The 15,231-nt window shown below is 42.7% G+C and overlaps 1 protein-coding gene across 1 annotated transcript in view; it reads left to right on the forward strand.

Moving 5' to 3' along the window:
* The window catches only part of LOC139752044 (tubulin alpha chain-like), a 73,177-nt gene extending 71,878 nt beyond the window's left edge, over window positions 1-1,299 (forward strand). Inside the window, exon 13 of the mRNA XM_071667859.1 lies at window positions 271-1,299. Within this exon, the coding sequence (XP_071523960.1) occupies window positions 271-403 (133 nt within the window). The 3' untranslated portion in view covers window positions 404-1,299. The remainder of the gene's footprint in view (window positions 1-270) is intronic.
* Window positions 1,300-15,231: the final 13,932 nt, after the last annotated feature.

The raw sequence follows: 15,231 nt of genomic DNA on the forward strand, positions 1-15,231 counted from the left end.
TAAGATTAAAAAAGAATTTTATGTTTACCCGAGTGTTGATCGCTGTTGTCCCACACATCGTCTGTTAAACTATCAAAATGCTCTTCCATAATGTGTGATAATGCAGTGACCCAGGTCTACCCTAAGAAGTAAGCTATCCCATTCCTGCACGTTACTTGGAATTGAACATCTCCGTATTTATGCGGATGATACTCTCCCTCCTATGACGCATGCGAGCATCAACTTCTGTCTACTGTACGTGTGTGGGTGTGAGCTTTTCCTTCCTCGCAGGTACGTGGGTGAAGGCATGGAAGAAGGGGAGTTCACAGAGGCCCGGGAGGACCTTGCAGCACTGGAGAAGGACTACGAAGAAATCGCTGATGACCCCGACGATACTGATGAAGAGGATGAAGACGACTATTGAGGAGAAGAGGCCTTCTTAATGGTGTGACGAACATACAAGGTTGTGTGAGGAAGACGAGAATCACTGTACAGTGTTATGAGGATATGGAGTGTTTATGTATCGTATTACCAGAACACAGGACTGACGAACAAATGAAGACGATGATCACATGCAATATGAAGAAAGGATCGCTAAACAGTTTGAAGAGGATGAGGATCAATGGCCTGTCTGAAAAGAACGGAAATTATTGAACAGTGTGACGAGAGTGAGGACTGCTGACTAGTGTGAGGAGGATAAGGATTACTGAAGAATGTGACGAGAATGAGGATTACTGGTCAGTGTGACTAGAATCACACTTACGACCGAGTGTGTGTGGAGAACAAGCTTTACAGATAAATATGAGGATAAAAAGCAAAGGAAACTAAAATCAAGTGCTGGGTAATGATTTTTTCAACTAGTTTTCACAAAACCTTCTGAAGAAGGTTTAGTCGGAACTAGGTGAAAGGAATAGATCAACTTTAGCGTCTGGCTTTGCTTGTTACCTTTTACCCATTTGTCAATATATATAACGATTAATCTACAGTTTAAGAAGGACTAGAACAATTGAGGTGAGGACAATGGGCAGAGATGTGAGGTGAAGATGACTCGGCAATGTGAGGTAGAGCACTACTAATCAAGTAATGTCAGGGAGCATTAAGAAAACATGTAGCAAGACTTCACAAGGTACAGTTCAGGATATATGAAGATGGACGGAAGATCAGTATTGGATCTGGGCTGGAGCATCAGGACAGGGGGATCCCCATCACTGGGACATGAGGCATGAGTAAATGTCTGTGGGGATGGAGAGTTCTGTTTTGGAATTCTTGTACATTGTGGCTTTGAAATGATAGAAATGATATAGTAAAATGCTTTTAGTACCGGTCATTATACTTTTCCTTACACTGAAACAACTGTAAATATATTATTATTTTTTTTTTTTTTTGCTTTGTCGCTGTCTCCCGCGTTTGCGAGGTAGCGCAAGGAAACAGACGAAAGAAATGGCCCAACCCACCCCCATACACATGCCTTGATTCAACCCACTGACAGCACGTCAACCCCGGTATACCACATCGCTCCAATTCACTCTATTCTTTGCCCTCCTTTCACCCTCCTGCATGTTCAGGCCCCGATCACACAAAATCTTTTTCACTCCATCTTTCCACCTCCAATTTGGTCTCCCTCTTCTCCTCGTTCCCTCCACCTCCGACACATATATCCTCTTGGTCAATCTTTCCTCACTCATTCTCTCCATGTGACCAAACCATTTCAAAACACCCTCTTCTGCTCTCTCAACCACGCTCTTTTTATTTCCACACATCTCTCTTACCCTTACGTTACTTACTCGATCAAACCACCTCACACCACACATTGTCCTCAAACATCTCATTTCCAGCACATCCATCCTCCTGCGCACAACTCTATCCATAGTCCACGCCTCGCAACCATACAACATTGTTGGAACCACTATTCCTTCAAACATACCCATTTTTGCTTTCCGAGATAATGTTCTCGACTTCCACACATTCTTCAAGGCTCCCAGAATTTTCGCCCCTTCCCCCACCCTATGATCCACTTCCGCTTCCATGGTTCCATCCGCTGCCAGATCCACTCCCAGATATCTAAAACACTTCACTTCCTCCAGTTTTTCTCCATTCAAACTCACCTCCCAATTGAATTGACCCTCAACCCTACTGTACCTAATAACCTTGCTCTTATTCACATTTACTCTTAACTTTCTTCTTTCACACACTTTACCAAACTCAGTCACCAGCTTCTGCAGTTTCTCACATGAATGAGCCACCAGCGCTGTATCATCAGCGAACAACAACTGACTCACTTCCCAAGCTCTCTCATCCCCAACAGACTTCATACTTGCCCCTCTTTCCAAAACTCTTGCATCCACCTCCCTAACAACCCTATCCATAAACAAATTAAACAACCATGGAAACATCACACACCCCTGCCGCAAACCTACATTCACTGAGAACCAATCACTTTCCTCTCTTCCTACACGTACACATGCCTTACATCCTCGATAAAAACTTTTCACTGCTTCTAACAACTTGCCTCCCATACCATATATTCTTAATACCTTCCACAGAGCATCTCTATCAACTCTATCATATGCCTTCTCCAGATCCATAAATGCTACATACAAATCCATTTGCTTTTCTAAGTATTTCTCACATACATTCTTCAAAGCAAACACCTGATCCACACATCCTCTACCACTTCTGAAACCACACTGCTCTTCCCCAATCTGATGCTCTGTACATGCCTTCACCCTCTCAATCAATACCCTCCCATATAATTTGCCAGGAATACTCAACAAACTTATACCTCTGTAATTTGAGCACTCACTCTTATCCCCTTTGCCTTTGTACAATGGCACTATGCAAGCATTCCGCCAATCCTCAGGCACCTCACCATGAGTCATACATACATTAAATAACCTTACCAACCAGTCAACAATACAGTCACCCCCTTTTTTAATAAATTCCACTGCAATACCATCCAAACCTGTTGCCTTGCCGGCTTTCATCTTCCGCAAAGCTTTTACTACCTCTTCTCTGTTTACCAACTCATTTTCCCTAACCCTCGCACTTTGCACACCACCTCGACCAAAACACCCTATATATATATATATATATATATATATATATATATATATATATATATATATATTCTGTTAAAATGACCAAATAACTGTTTTTCACCAGATTCTTCCTGACTTTTTCAGGTTATCTAATACTTCTTTTTATATGGGTTGAGGAGGTTAAGATACATCCAAGGGTTGTCTCACCATTTCGATTTGAATGTCTTAGATCATCTTAAGAAGCATGTGGAGAGGTCAGTAGAGCAACTTGGAATGGATGTGGTTGAATGTATCGGTGAATGATGATAGAAATGATGATAGAAATGACCCTTCAGGGAGGGGGGACAGAAGGGAAAGGGAATGAGTTGAACAGTTGGCTTTGAGGAAGTGAGATTTAGTTGAAGGTAAAGAGCCGGGGTTCAACCTAGCATGCATAGAATGGACTTGGTGTGGATAAGACAGGAGAGGACAACTGAGGAAGGACAGTTCAGGAATGTGATGATATGCATCTTTTCATTTATTTCATATATTCATTTAGTTCTAATGCAATGAGGAACAGGATGTGCATGGAGAGAATTGCTTGTGCTTACGACGATAGTCAATGAGCATGTCGTTGCAGTCTTTGTAAGGATTTGGTGTAGAGACGTCATTCACAATTTACTTTAGTATGTGCGATTAGGGTAATTTCCAGGGTGGTCTGTTGTTTATCCCGATAAGGCTACTGAAGAATGGCATCTATACGTCATGGTGGAGCTCAAACCGTTCCATCTGCCTATCACACAGGTATCTCCAGTAGATGTAACTTCGCTCTCGTGCAGTTCTGTATTCACAGTGAATTCGTGTCATTTGATGTTAAAGATCCACCTCACTGCTTTATTATGAATTACCTGAAGGGAGAGGATGTTTGTTTTTTTTTTATGCTACTCTAGTGCTGCTGGAGCATAAGTTATTAATGGGCGAATTAGGGCTTTGTAGAGATGCAGTTTGGTTTTAACATATGCGTCTCGGAATCTATACAGTTTTATGAGCTCTGAACTTGCAATAGCCGCCTTCGATCGCATGTGTTTGTTCATTTTTAGGAGAACGTTATAGTTTAGGCCCAGTCTAGTGTTGGTGAGGGTGATGGGGATGGGAGGATGACGGTGTACGTTATAGTTAGGTTGTGTCTCTGTCGTACGTTGGATTTTGTTGGGTTTGGTCTTATTCTCCATATCATCTCCTGTATTGAAAAGTGGTCATTTTCTTTCTGAGTTTGACTGGTGGCATTGGTAGTACTCACAGTTCTTATTAGCTGAATTACGTCATGTGCGTATTGTAATGTTATAGAATCATTGTATACGCGTTCGGGTAAGTCATTTGTGTAGAGAATACATAGTGAGGGGGCCAGAACGGAGCCTTGAGGTACACCAGCATTAAGAGGGAAGTAAGTAGAATAGGAATTCTTGTATTTGAGTCGTATCCTCTGGTTACTTAAGTAACTGGAAAAGAGTTTTGCAATGGGTCGTGGAAAATAAAACTGGGCGCTTAATTTGTACCTCAAGTTTTAGTGCCAGACAGGGTCAAAGGCAAGGCAGTCATTTTGTATGAATGATTGTTGCTATACATATAACTGGTGATTATGTTAAGTTCATCCTGAGTGGAATGGTGTTGTCGAAAGTCAGGTGTTGTCTGAGTCTGTTGTTTATGATATTTTCAAAGATTTTCCCGGAAGACTCGAGTAAACTAACTGGTCTGTAATTAAGGGGGTCTTCATTAAATTTATTTGGTTTTGAGATCACTGTGGTAGCTGCAGTTATGGAATTAGCTGGAAAATATCCTGCGGCTAGTGCCGCATTTTAATGCGCATCAGTTAGTTTGGGTCTCGCAGGGCCATGGTCATCGAGTCTCGCCACACACACACACACACACACACACACACACACACACACCAGTAGTATACAGTTACTCAAAAGTTTCTCACTATGACGACTAAGCACCTCAACACACAGAGAAGAAAATAGATTCCACTGCCACGTGTGTCTGACCTAACCGGTCTTGTATCTATACTTTGTGGATCGTTACCACATATCCAGAGACACGCATGCAACACTGAATATTCAACATTCATTATGTTAAAAATGCACTGATACGAAGAAAGGCCTTCCTCATTAGTGAGAAAGATAAGAACCAAAGAACACTACACACGCACACACACACACACACACACACACACACACACACACACACACACACACAAATGCATAGGAGCAAAGACAGTCCCTTGTGAAGAGACGGGGCAACACGAGTGTAAAACTCTCTCCCCGTTAAGTACATACAGTAATCACAAATAGCAGTCACAAGCATACTCTTTTAGTAGAGATAGGACTCCTACCTGAATACGTGTGGCGTTGATGACGAGATCGTGAGGGAAGTAAAAAGGTAAGAGGATTGCATCAACTTACAAGGGGACCTAGACAAACTCATAAGTGGTCTGACACATGGTCGATGAAACTCGTATCGAGTTAATACTAAGTAATGATGGCGTGCAGTGAAAGAAAGCCTCGATCTGAAAATTGTGTTGCAGGAAATAAGCTGCAGGAATTTGTCTGTGAGGGGGACATGGGAGTTGGCGTTGTCCCTAACCTGTCTCACCTTAAAAGAATGAAAATTGGAACAAACTGTCTTTTGGCAAACAACAGAATCGTGTTCAAGTACAGAGATAAGGAAATATTCAGCAAGCTGTTCACAAATTAAACCAAAACTAGAATATACGTACTTCTCAGGTTTGGTCATTGGACCTAAAGACTCGTAAAGAACTATCAGAGAAGGTCAAGAGGAAGGCAACAGAGATGGTGCCATAATTAAGAGGGAAAAGTTAAAGGCCTTAAACGTGTCCACCATGAAAGAGAGCAGGGTAAGGGGGTGACCTAATCCCTCATACTTTAGTTTTTTAAACCAGTGAACAGTTCTTCGAAAGATGAAATTATGGAATCATCAGAGGCTATAACATGAAATTAAGCAAGAAACCTGTCAAAAAAAAAAGTGAAAGAGTATCTTTAGAGTTTCGGAAAGGGTATTGAATGAATTAATCAAACCGAGTCATGAAACTGAATGCGGACGGCTTACATAAGTTTGATAAGTTGTATGATAGAGAAAGTTTAGATGATACACACACACACACACACACACACACACACACACACACACCTCTACAAGTAGCATTCGGAGTTTGACAGGTAGGTGATAAGCAGCTATCTAGCAGTACTTTTGCTTTTAATGAACCCATACGAATTGATTGATGCCTGTATAATCGAATTTCCATTCTGAAGGTATAGCCGTTTCCTCTTATAATGATTCATCTCTTCCTCCGCACCAACTTTCTCCTCCCGCTTGATCGCGTGGTCTCTTTCCAGAGACCATTCATTCCTCCGATCTTTTAGATTATGACTTACGACTTTGCCTCATGCATGTTTATAAGGCAGACCTGAATCCCTTTTAATCAGATCTTTGTAGACCATGCGTAGCTCCTGTTTATTAGCGAACTCTATGCCTCCTGTCGCAAATGAGAACTCATATTGAACTGGACGATGATGCTGGATATGAATCGCACGTTCTGAAGAGTTCTTCTCAGCATGTCTGTATTCAGTCATGGAACTGTACCTTCAGGTAATAAAAACAGTGTTTACACCCCCGTGAGAGGGATTCTGTCTCCTGGTGTAACAGAGAGTTACATTGCTCGAGGGTTTCAGCTGTTGTCAGCTACCAATTAACAGGAATTAATTCTTTATTATCATTTCTAAACAATGACCACTTGATTACTTCTTTACTTAGGATTTTATGAGCAAGTCTGAATGTGTTTTGCCTTTGATTATGCAGCTGATGTTAAATTTGTGCGGCTGCGCAATGGTGACAGGCCTCTCTTATTCAGTGTGTGTGTGTGTGTGTGTGTGTGTGTGTGTGTGTGTGTGTGTGTGTGTGTGTCATTTCAGTGTTATGCTTTGTTAGGGTCCGACGGCTGCATCAGACTCGCGTGCGTTTACTTGTAACAATTGTTTCTCGAAGTATTTTGCTTACAAGTAAGGTATCATTTTTACATGAATTGCTTCAGTTATTGCCATTTCATCATTATATTTGTGTTGCGATGGATTTACTTACATCTGCCTGCAGGCAAATAATTAGTTTCCTAAGAATCCAGCCCCCTTCCTCCAACCCACTTTTATTCAATGTTTCCACAAGGAGTTTTTACCCCAGTTGCTTGGGTGAGAACAATGGAATTCTTAGTTTGTGAGTAATCGGTTTTTAAGGGTCAAAGGTCACTGGAGAACATAATTGAAGGATTTTTGGTTGGTGATTAGCCGTAGCTTAGAAAATGTTTATGAAGTTGGGCACAAAAATGTATTTTGACCTAACCTCACATACTACCAACGACATTTTCAGTGACGACCAACTGCAGCCTTCTTTAGAGGTCAAATGTTACTAAGGAGGGCAATATACAAGGGTAAATATATGGAAGGAGGAACCTTATATCTTTTCCTCATCTTGGGTGTTGTTGCCTCAGCCTGATTTGTCTCGCTGTGCTTGCCGAACCATGATTCCTTACTCGGTTTTGTCTCATCCTCTTTCTTGCCATATCTTATTCTTGCTTGTCCCGTCTTCTCTCATCCTTTCTTGTATCAGCCTATGTCTTGCCACAGCCTGAGTATGTTTTATCCTGTCTTGCCTCACCCTGTGCTCCCTTCAGCTTGAGACTCACCTCACTCTGGGTCCTACCTCACCTTTTGTCCAGCTTTACACTTATGTTTCATTCTTGGACTTGCTTAACCCTGAATCTTGAATCGACAAGTTCTTGCATCATCCAGGTCCTTGCCTTACCTTGCTTGCCTTACGCTGTATACTACCTCACTCTGCGTCTTGCCTCATTCAGTATCCTGCTTCACCATGTCTCGTGCCTCGCCTTGTCTTGCGTTAGCTTTGGTCTTTGCCTCATCCTTGCTCTCACTTCACGCAGTTTTATCTCACCCAGAGACTTGCTTCACCTAGTGCTTGCCTCACTCCGGGTCTTTCCCAACCTTTTGTATTATCTCATGCTGTATCTTGCCTCACCCTGTGCCTTGCCTCACCTTATGTCATTCCTCATCCAGGGTCGTTTCATCCTTTTACATCTTGCTGTCTTATCCTGGGCGTCTTTACTCACCTCTTGTTTTGTCTCACTTTGGATCTTGAATCGCCCTATTCTTTGCTCCACTCTGGGTTTTGCCTCAACCATTGTGTTTCACTCTGTGTTGCCTCACTGTTGCTCTTGCCTCGCCCTGGATTTTTCCTCACCCTGTGTTCTATCTTACCCTGAGACTTACCTCTTCCTTGACTTTTCATCATCCTCCATCTTGCCTCACCTTGCATTTTTCCTTACTCTGTGTTCTACCTGCCCTTCAATCTTGCCTCACCTTGCGTCGTGCCTAAACTTGCCTCGCCTTTGGTCTTGCCTCCCCTAGCGTTGTTTTTTTTTTTGTTTCGTTTTGTTTTTTCACCCTGCATTTTTCCTCAACCTGGTCTTAACTTTCTCACCTTGGGTGTAACCTAGACTTAGTACAGAGTTCCCTTGGGGTGATTTCCAGACACTCGATGCAATTCGATCTCCATGGCATTCCCAACCGACTTATTTTAGGTAACATGTGATAAGCGATCGTGTGTGCTTGTTTATTCTTGTGCTGATGCACTAAAGCCATCTTGTTCTCTGATGCGACACGGTTCAAGGTTAAAAGATTTACTTCCAAACTTCAAATAAAATATGAGCATTTTACATGCAGAAGTGTAGTACTCCATCGTTCTTCCGCCTTCATCTTGAAGTTGAAAGATTTAGACGCTTACCGTATCATAGAACAACACCTCTGAAAGTTTACTGTTCATAGTCCTATTGATCTATCTATCTACGTGGAAGAATGATTCAATTATAATGATGTATTATTCCATTTATTGCCATCTTCTCTGTGGAATGATATCCTGTTGATATATGATTCACAACTTTGGATACCTTCAATGTAGAATAAATTATACTGAATCATCATTCCCATTATCGAAATCACCGCACAATAACTCAACAGTAGTTGTGATTCGTGGTCACTGAAATTTTCCCTTCACAATAATAAAACTATTTATTATTTTTATTATACTTTGTCGCTGTCTTCCGCGTTAGCGAGGTAGCGCAAGGAAACAGACGAAAGAATGGCCCAACCCACCCACATACACATGTATAAACATACATGTCCACACACGCACATATACATACCTATACACCTCAACGTATATATATATATATATATATATATATATATATATATATATATATATATATATATATATATATATATATATATATATGTATATACACACAGACATATACATATATACACATGTACATTATTCATACTGTCTGCCCTTATTCATTCCCGTCGCCACCCCGCCACACATGAAATGAAAACCCCCTCCCCCTGCATGTGCGCGAGGTAGCGCTAGGAAAAGACAACAATGGCCACATTCGTTCACACTCAGTCTCTAGATGTCATGTATAATGCACCGAAACCACAGCTCCCTTTCCACATCCAGGCCCCACAGAACTTTCCATGGTTTACCCCAGACGCTTCACATGCCCTGGTTCAACTTATTGACAGCACGTCGACCCCGGTATACCACATCGTTCCAATTCACTCTATTCCTTGCACACCTTTCACCCTCCTCCTCTTTGTCAATCTTTTCTCACTCATTCTCTAAATGTGACCAAACCATTTCAAAACACCCTCTTCTGCTCTCTCAACCTCACTCTTTTTATTACCATACATCTCTAGATTGATATGGGTAAAACTGAAAGTTGATGGAGAGAGATGGGTGATTATTAGTGCATATGCACCTGGGCATGAGAAGAAAGATCATAAGAGGCAAGTGTTTTGGGAGCAGCTGAATGAGTGAATGAGGTTTAGATGCACGAGACTGGGTTATAGTGATGGGTGATTTGAATGAAAAGGTGAGTAATGTGGCAGTTGAGGGAACAATTGGTGTACATGGGGTCTTCAGTGTTATAAATGGAAGTGGTGAAGAGCTTGTAGATTTGTGTGCTGAAAAAGGACTGGTGATTGGGAATACCTGGTTTAAAAAGAGAGATATGCGCAAAAGAGAGACTTTTGGATGTTAATGTACTGAGAGGTGCAACTGGAGGGATGTCTGATCATCATCTTGTGGAGGCGAAGGTGAAGATTTGTAGAGGTTTTCAGAAAGGAAGAGAGAATGTTGGGGTGAAGAGAGTGGTGAGAGTAAGTGAGCTTGGGAAGGAGACTTGTGTGAGGAAGTACCAGGAGAGACTGAGTACAGAATGGAAAAAGGTGAGAACAAAGGATGTTAGGGGAGTGGGGGAGGAATGGGATGTATTTAGGACAGCAGTGATGGCTTGCGCAAAAGATGCTTCTGGCATGACAAGCGTGGGATGGACAGATTACAAAGAGTAGTGAGTGGTGGGATGAAGAAGTAAGATTATTAGTGAAAGAGAAGAGAGAGGCATTTGGACAATTTTTGCCGGGAAATAATGCAAATGAGTGGGAGATGTATAAAAGAAAGAGGTAAGAGGTCAAGAGAAAGGTGCAAGAGGTGAAAAAGAGGGCAAATGAGAGTTGGGGTGAGAGAGTATCATTAAATTTTAGGGAGAATAAAAAGATGTTTTGGAAGGAGGTAAATAAAGTGCGTAAGACAAGGGAAGAAATGGGAACCTCAGTTAAGGGGGCAAATGGGGAGGTGATAACAAGTAGCGGTGATGTGAGAAGGAGATGGAGTGAGTATTTTGAAGGTTTGTTGAATGTGTTTGATGATAGAGTGGCAGATATAGGGTGTTTTGGTCGAGGTGGTGTGCAAAGTGAGAGGGTTAGGAAAAATGATTTGGTAAACAGAGAAGAGGTAGTAAAAGCTTTGCAGAAGATGAAAGCCGGCAAGGCAGCGGGTCTGGATGGTATTGCAGTGGAATTTATAAAAAAGGGGGTGACTGTATGCTTGACTGGTTGGTAAGGTTATTTAATGTATGTATGATTCATGGTGAGGTGCCTGAGGATTGGCGGAATGCTTGCATAGTGCCATTGTACAAAGGCAAAGGGGATAAGAGTGAGTGCTCAAATTACAGAGGTATAAGTTTGTTGAGTATTCCTGGTAAATTATATGGGAGGGTACTGATTGAGAGGGTGAAGGCATGTACAGAGCATCAGATTGGGGAAGAGCAGTGTGGTTTCAGAAGTGGTAGAGGATGTGTGGATCAGGTGTTTGCTTTGAGGAATATATGTGAGAAATACTTAGAAAAACAAATGGATTTGTATGTAGCATTTATGGATCTGGAGAAGGCATATGATAGAGTTGATAGAGATGCTCTGTGGAAGGTATTAAGAATATATGGTGTGGGATGCAAGTTGTTAGAAGCAGTGAAAAGTTTTTATCAAGGATGTAAGGCATGTGTACGTGTAGGAAGAGAGGAAAGTGATTGGTTCTCAGTGAATGTACGTTCGCGGCAGGGGTGTGTGATGTCTCCATGGTTGTTTAATTTGTTTATGGATGGGGTTCTTAGGGAGGTAAATGCAAGAGTTTTGGAAAGAGGGGCAAGTATGCAGTCTGTTGGGGATGAGAGAGCTTGGGAAGTGTCAGTTGTTGTTCGCTGATGATACAGCGCTGGTGGCTGATTCATGTGAGAAACTGCAGAAGCTGGTGACTGAGTTTGGTAAAGTGTGTAAAAGAAGAAAGTTAAGAGTAAATGTGAATAAGAGCAAGGTTATTAGGTACAGTAGGGTTGAGGGCCAAGTCAATTGGGAGGTAAGTTTGAATGGAGAAAAACTGGAGGAAGTAAAGTGTTTTAGATATCCGGGAGTGGATCTGGCGGCGGATGGAACCATGGAAGCGGAAGTGAATCATAGGGTGGGGGAGGGGGCGAAAATCCTGGGAGCCTTGAAGAATGTGTGGAAGTCGAGAGCATTATCTCGGAAAGCAAAAATGGGTATGTTTGAAGGAATAGTGGTTCCAACAATGTTGTATGGTTGTGAGGCGTGGGCTATGGATCGAGTTGTGCACAGGAGGGTGGATGTGCTGGAAATGAGATGTTTGAGGACAATATGTGGTGTGAGGTGGTTTGATCGAGTAAGTAATGTAAGGGTAAGAGAGATGTGTGGAAATAAAAAGAGCGTGGTTGAGAGAGCATAAGAGGGTGTTTTGAAATGGTTTGGGCACATGGAGAGAATGAGTGAGGAAAGATTGACCAAGAGGATATATGTGTCGGAGGTGGAGGGAACGAGGAGAAGTGGGAGACTAAATTGGAGGTGGAAAGATGGAGTGAAAAAGATTTTGAGTGATCGCGGCCTGAACATGCAGGAGGGTGAAAGGCGGGCAAGGAATAGAGTGAATTGGATCGATGTGGTATACCAGGGTTGACGTGCTGTCAGTGGATTGAATCAGGGCATGTGAAGCGTCTGGGCTAAACCATGGAAAGTTGTGTGGGGCCTGGATGTGGAAAGGGAGCTGTGGTTTCGGGCATTATTGCGTGACAGCTTGAGACTGAGTGTGAACAAATGGGGCCTTTGTTGTCTTTTCCTAGTGCTACCTCGCACACATGAGGGGGGAGGGGGATGGTATTCCATGTGTGGCGAGGTGGCGATGGGAATGAATAGGGGCAGGCAGTGTGAATTGTGTGCATGGGTGTATATGTATGTGTCTGTGTGTGTATATATATGTGTACATTGAGATGTATAGGTATGTATATTTGCGTGTGTGGGCGTGTGTGTGTGTACATTGTGTATGGGGGTGGGTTGTGCCATTTCTTTCATCTGTTTCCTTGCGCTACCTCGCAAACGCGGGAGACAGCGACAAAGCAAAATGAATAAATAAATAATTATTCTTTGTCACTGTCTCCCGCTTTAGCAAGTTAGCACAAGGAAACAGACAAAAGAATGGCCCAACCCACCCACATACACGTGCATATACATACACGTCCACACATGCACATATATATACCTATACATTTTAACGTATACATATATATACATACACAGACATATACATATATACACATGTACATAATTCATCCTTGTTGCCTTTATTCGTTCCTATCGCCACCCCGCCACACATGAAATAGCATCCCCCTCCCCTGCGAGGTAGCACAAGGAAAAGACAAAAGGCCACATTCATTCACACTCAGTTTCTAGCTGTCATGTGTAATGCACCGAAACCACAGCTCCCTTTCCACATCTAGGCCCCACAAAACTCTCCATGGTTTACCCCAGATGCTTCACATGCCCTGGTTCAACTTATTGACAGCACGTCGACCCCGGTATACTACATCGATCCAATTCACTCTGTTCCTTGCCCACCTCTCACCCTCCTGCATGTTCAGGCCCCGATCACACAAAATCTTTTTCACTCCATCTTTCCACCTCCAATTTGGTCTCCCTCTTCTCCTCGTTCCTCGTTTTTTTATATATATACATACACAGACATATACATATATACACATGCACATAATTCATACTTGCTGCCTTTTTCAATCCTGTCGCCACCCCACCACACATGAAATGAAAACCCCCTCCCCCTGCATGTGCGCGAGGTAGCGCTAGGAAAAGACAACAATGGCCACATTCGTTCACACTCAGTCTCTAGCTGTCATGTATAATGCACCGAAACCACAGCTCCCTTTCCACATCTAGGCCCCACAAAACTCTCCATGGTTTACCCCAGACGCTTCACATGCCTTGATTCAATCCACTGACAGCACGTCAACCCCGGTATACCACATCGCTCCAATTCACTCTATTCCTTGCCCTCCTTTCACCCTCCTGCATGTTCAGGCCCCGATCACACAAAATCTCTTTCACTCCATCTTTCCACCTCCAATTTGGTCTCCTGCTTCTTCTTCCCTCCACATTCAACACATATATCCTCTTTGTCAATCTTTTCTCACTCCATCCTTCCACCTCCAATTTGGTCTCCTGCTTCTTCTTCCCTCCACATTCAACACATATATCCTCTTTGTCAATCTTTTCTCACTCCATCCTTCCACCTCCAATTTGGTCTCCTGCTTCTTCTTCCCTCCACATTCAACACATATATCCTCTTTGTCAATCTTTTCTCACTCCATCTTTCCACCTCCAATTTGGTCTCCCTCTTCTCCTCGTTCCTCGTTTTTTTATATATATACATACATAGACATATACATATATACACATGCACATAATTCATACTTGCTGCCTTTTTCAATCCTGTCGCCACCCCACCACACATGAAATGACACCCCCTCCCCTAACACGTGCGCGAGGTAGCGATAGGAAAAGACAACAAAGGCCACATTCGTTCACACTCAGTCTCTAGCTGTCATGTATAATGCACCAAAACCACAGCTCCCTTTCCACATCTAGGCCCCACAAAACTCTCCATGGTTTACCCCAGATGCTTCACATGCCCTGGTTTAATCCATTGATAGCACGTTGACCCCTGTATACCACATCATTCCAATTCACTCTGTTCCTTGCACGCCTTTCACCCTCCTGCAAGTTCAGGCCCCTATTGCTCAAAATCTTTTTCACTCCAACCTTCCACCTCCAATTCAGTCTCCCACTTCTCCTCGTTCCCTCCACCTTTGACACATATATCCTCTTTGTCAATCTTTCCAAACCATTCAATACATCCTCTTCTTCTCTCTCAACCACTCTCTTTTTGTTACCACACCTCTCTCTTACCCTTTCATTACATACTCGATCAAACCACCTCACACCACATATTGTCCTCAAACATCTCATTTCCAACACATCCACCCTCCTGCGCACAACCCCATCTATAGCCCATGCCTCGTAACCACATAACATTTTAGGAACCACCATTCCTTCAAACAAACCCATTTTTGCTTTCCAAGATGATGTTCTCGCCTTCCATACATTCATCAACGCTCCCACAACTTTCACCCCCTACCCCACCCTGTGACTCACTTCAGCTTCCATGGTTCCATCAGCTGTCAAATCCACTCCCAGATATCTAAAACACTTCACTTCCTCCAGTTTTTCTCCATTTAAACTTACCTCCCAGTTGACTTGTCCCACAACCTTACTGTACCTAATAACCTTGCTCTTATTCATATTTACTCTCAGCTTTCTTCTTTCACACACTTTACCAAACTCAGTCACCAGCTTCTGCAGTTTCTCACCTGAATCAGTCACCAGCACTGTATCATCAG

The sequence above is a fragment of the Panulirus ornatus genome, chromosome 12 (assembly GCF_036320965.1).
Source record: "Panulirus ornatus isolate Po-2019 chromosome 12, ASM3632096v1, whole genome shotgun sequence".
NCBI classification, from domain to species: domain Eukaryota; kingdom Metazoa; phylum Arthropoda; class Malacostraca; order Decapoda; family Palinuridae; genus Panulirus; species Panulirus ornatus.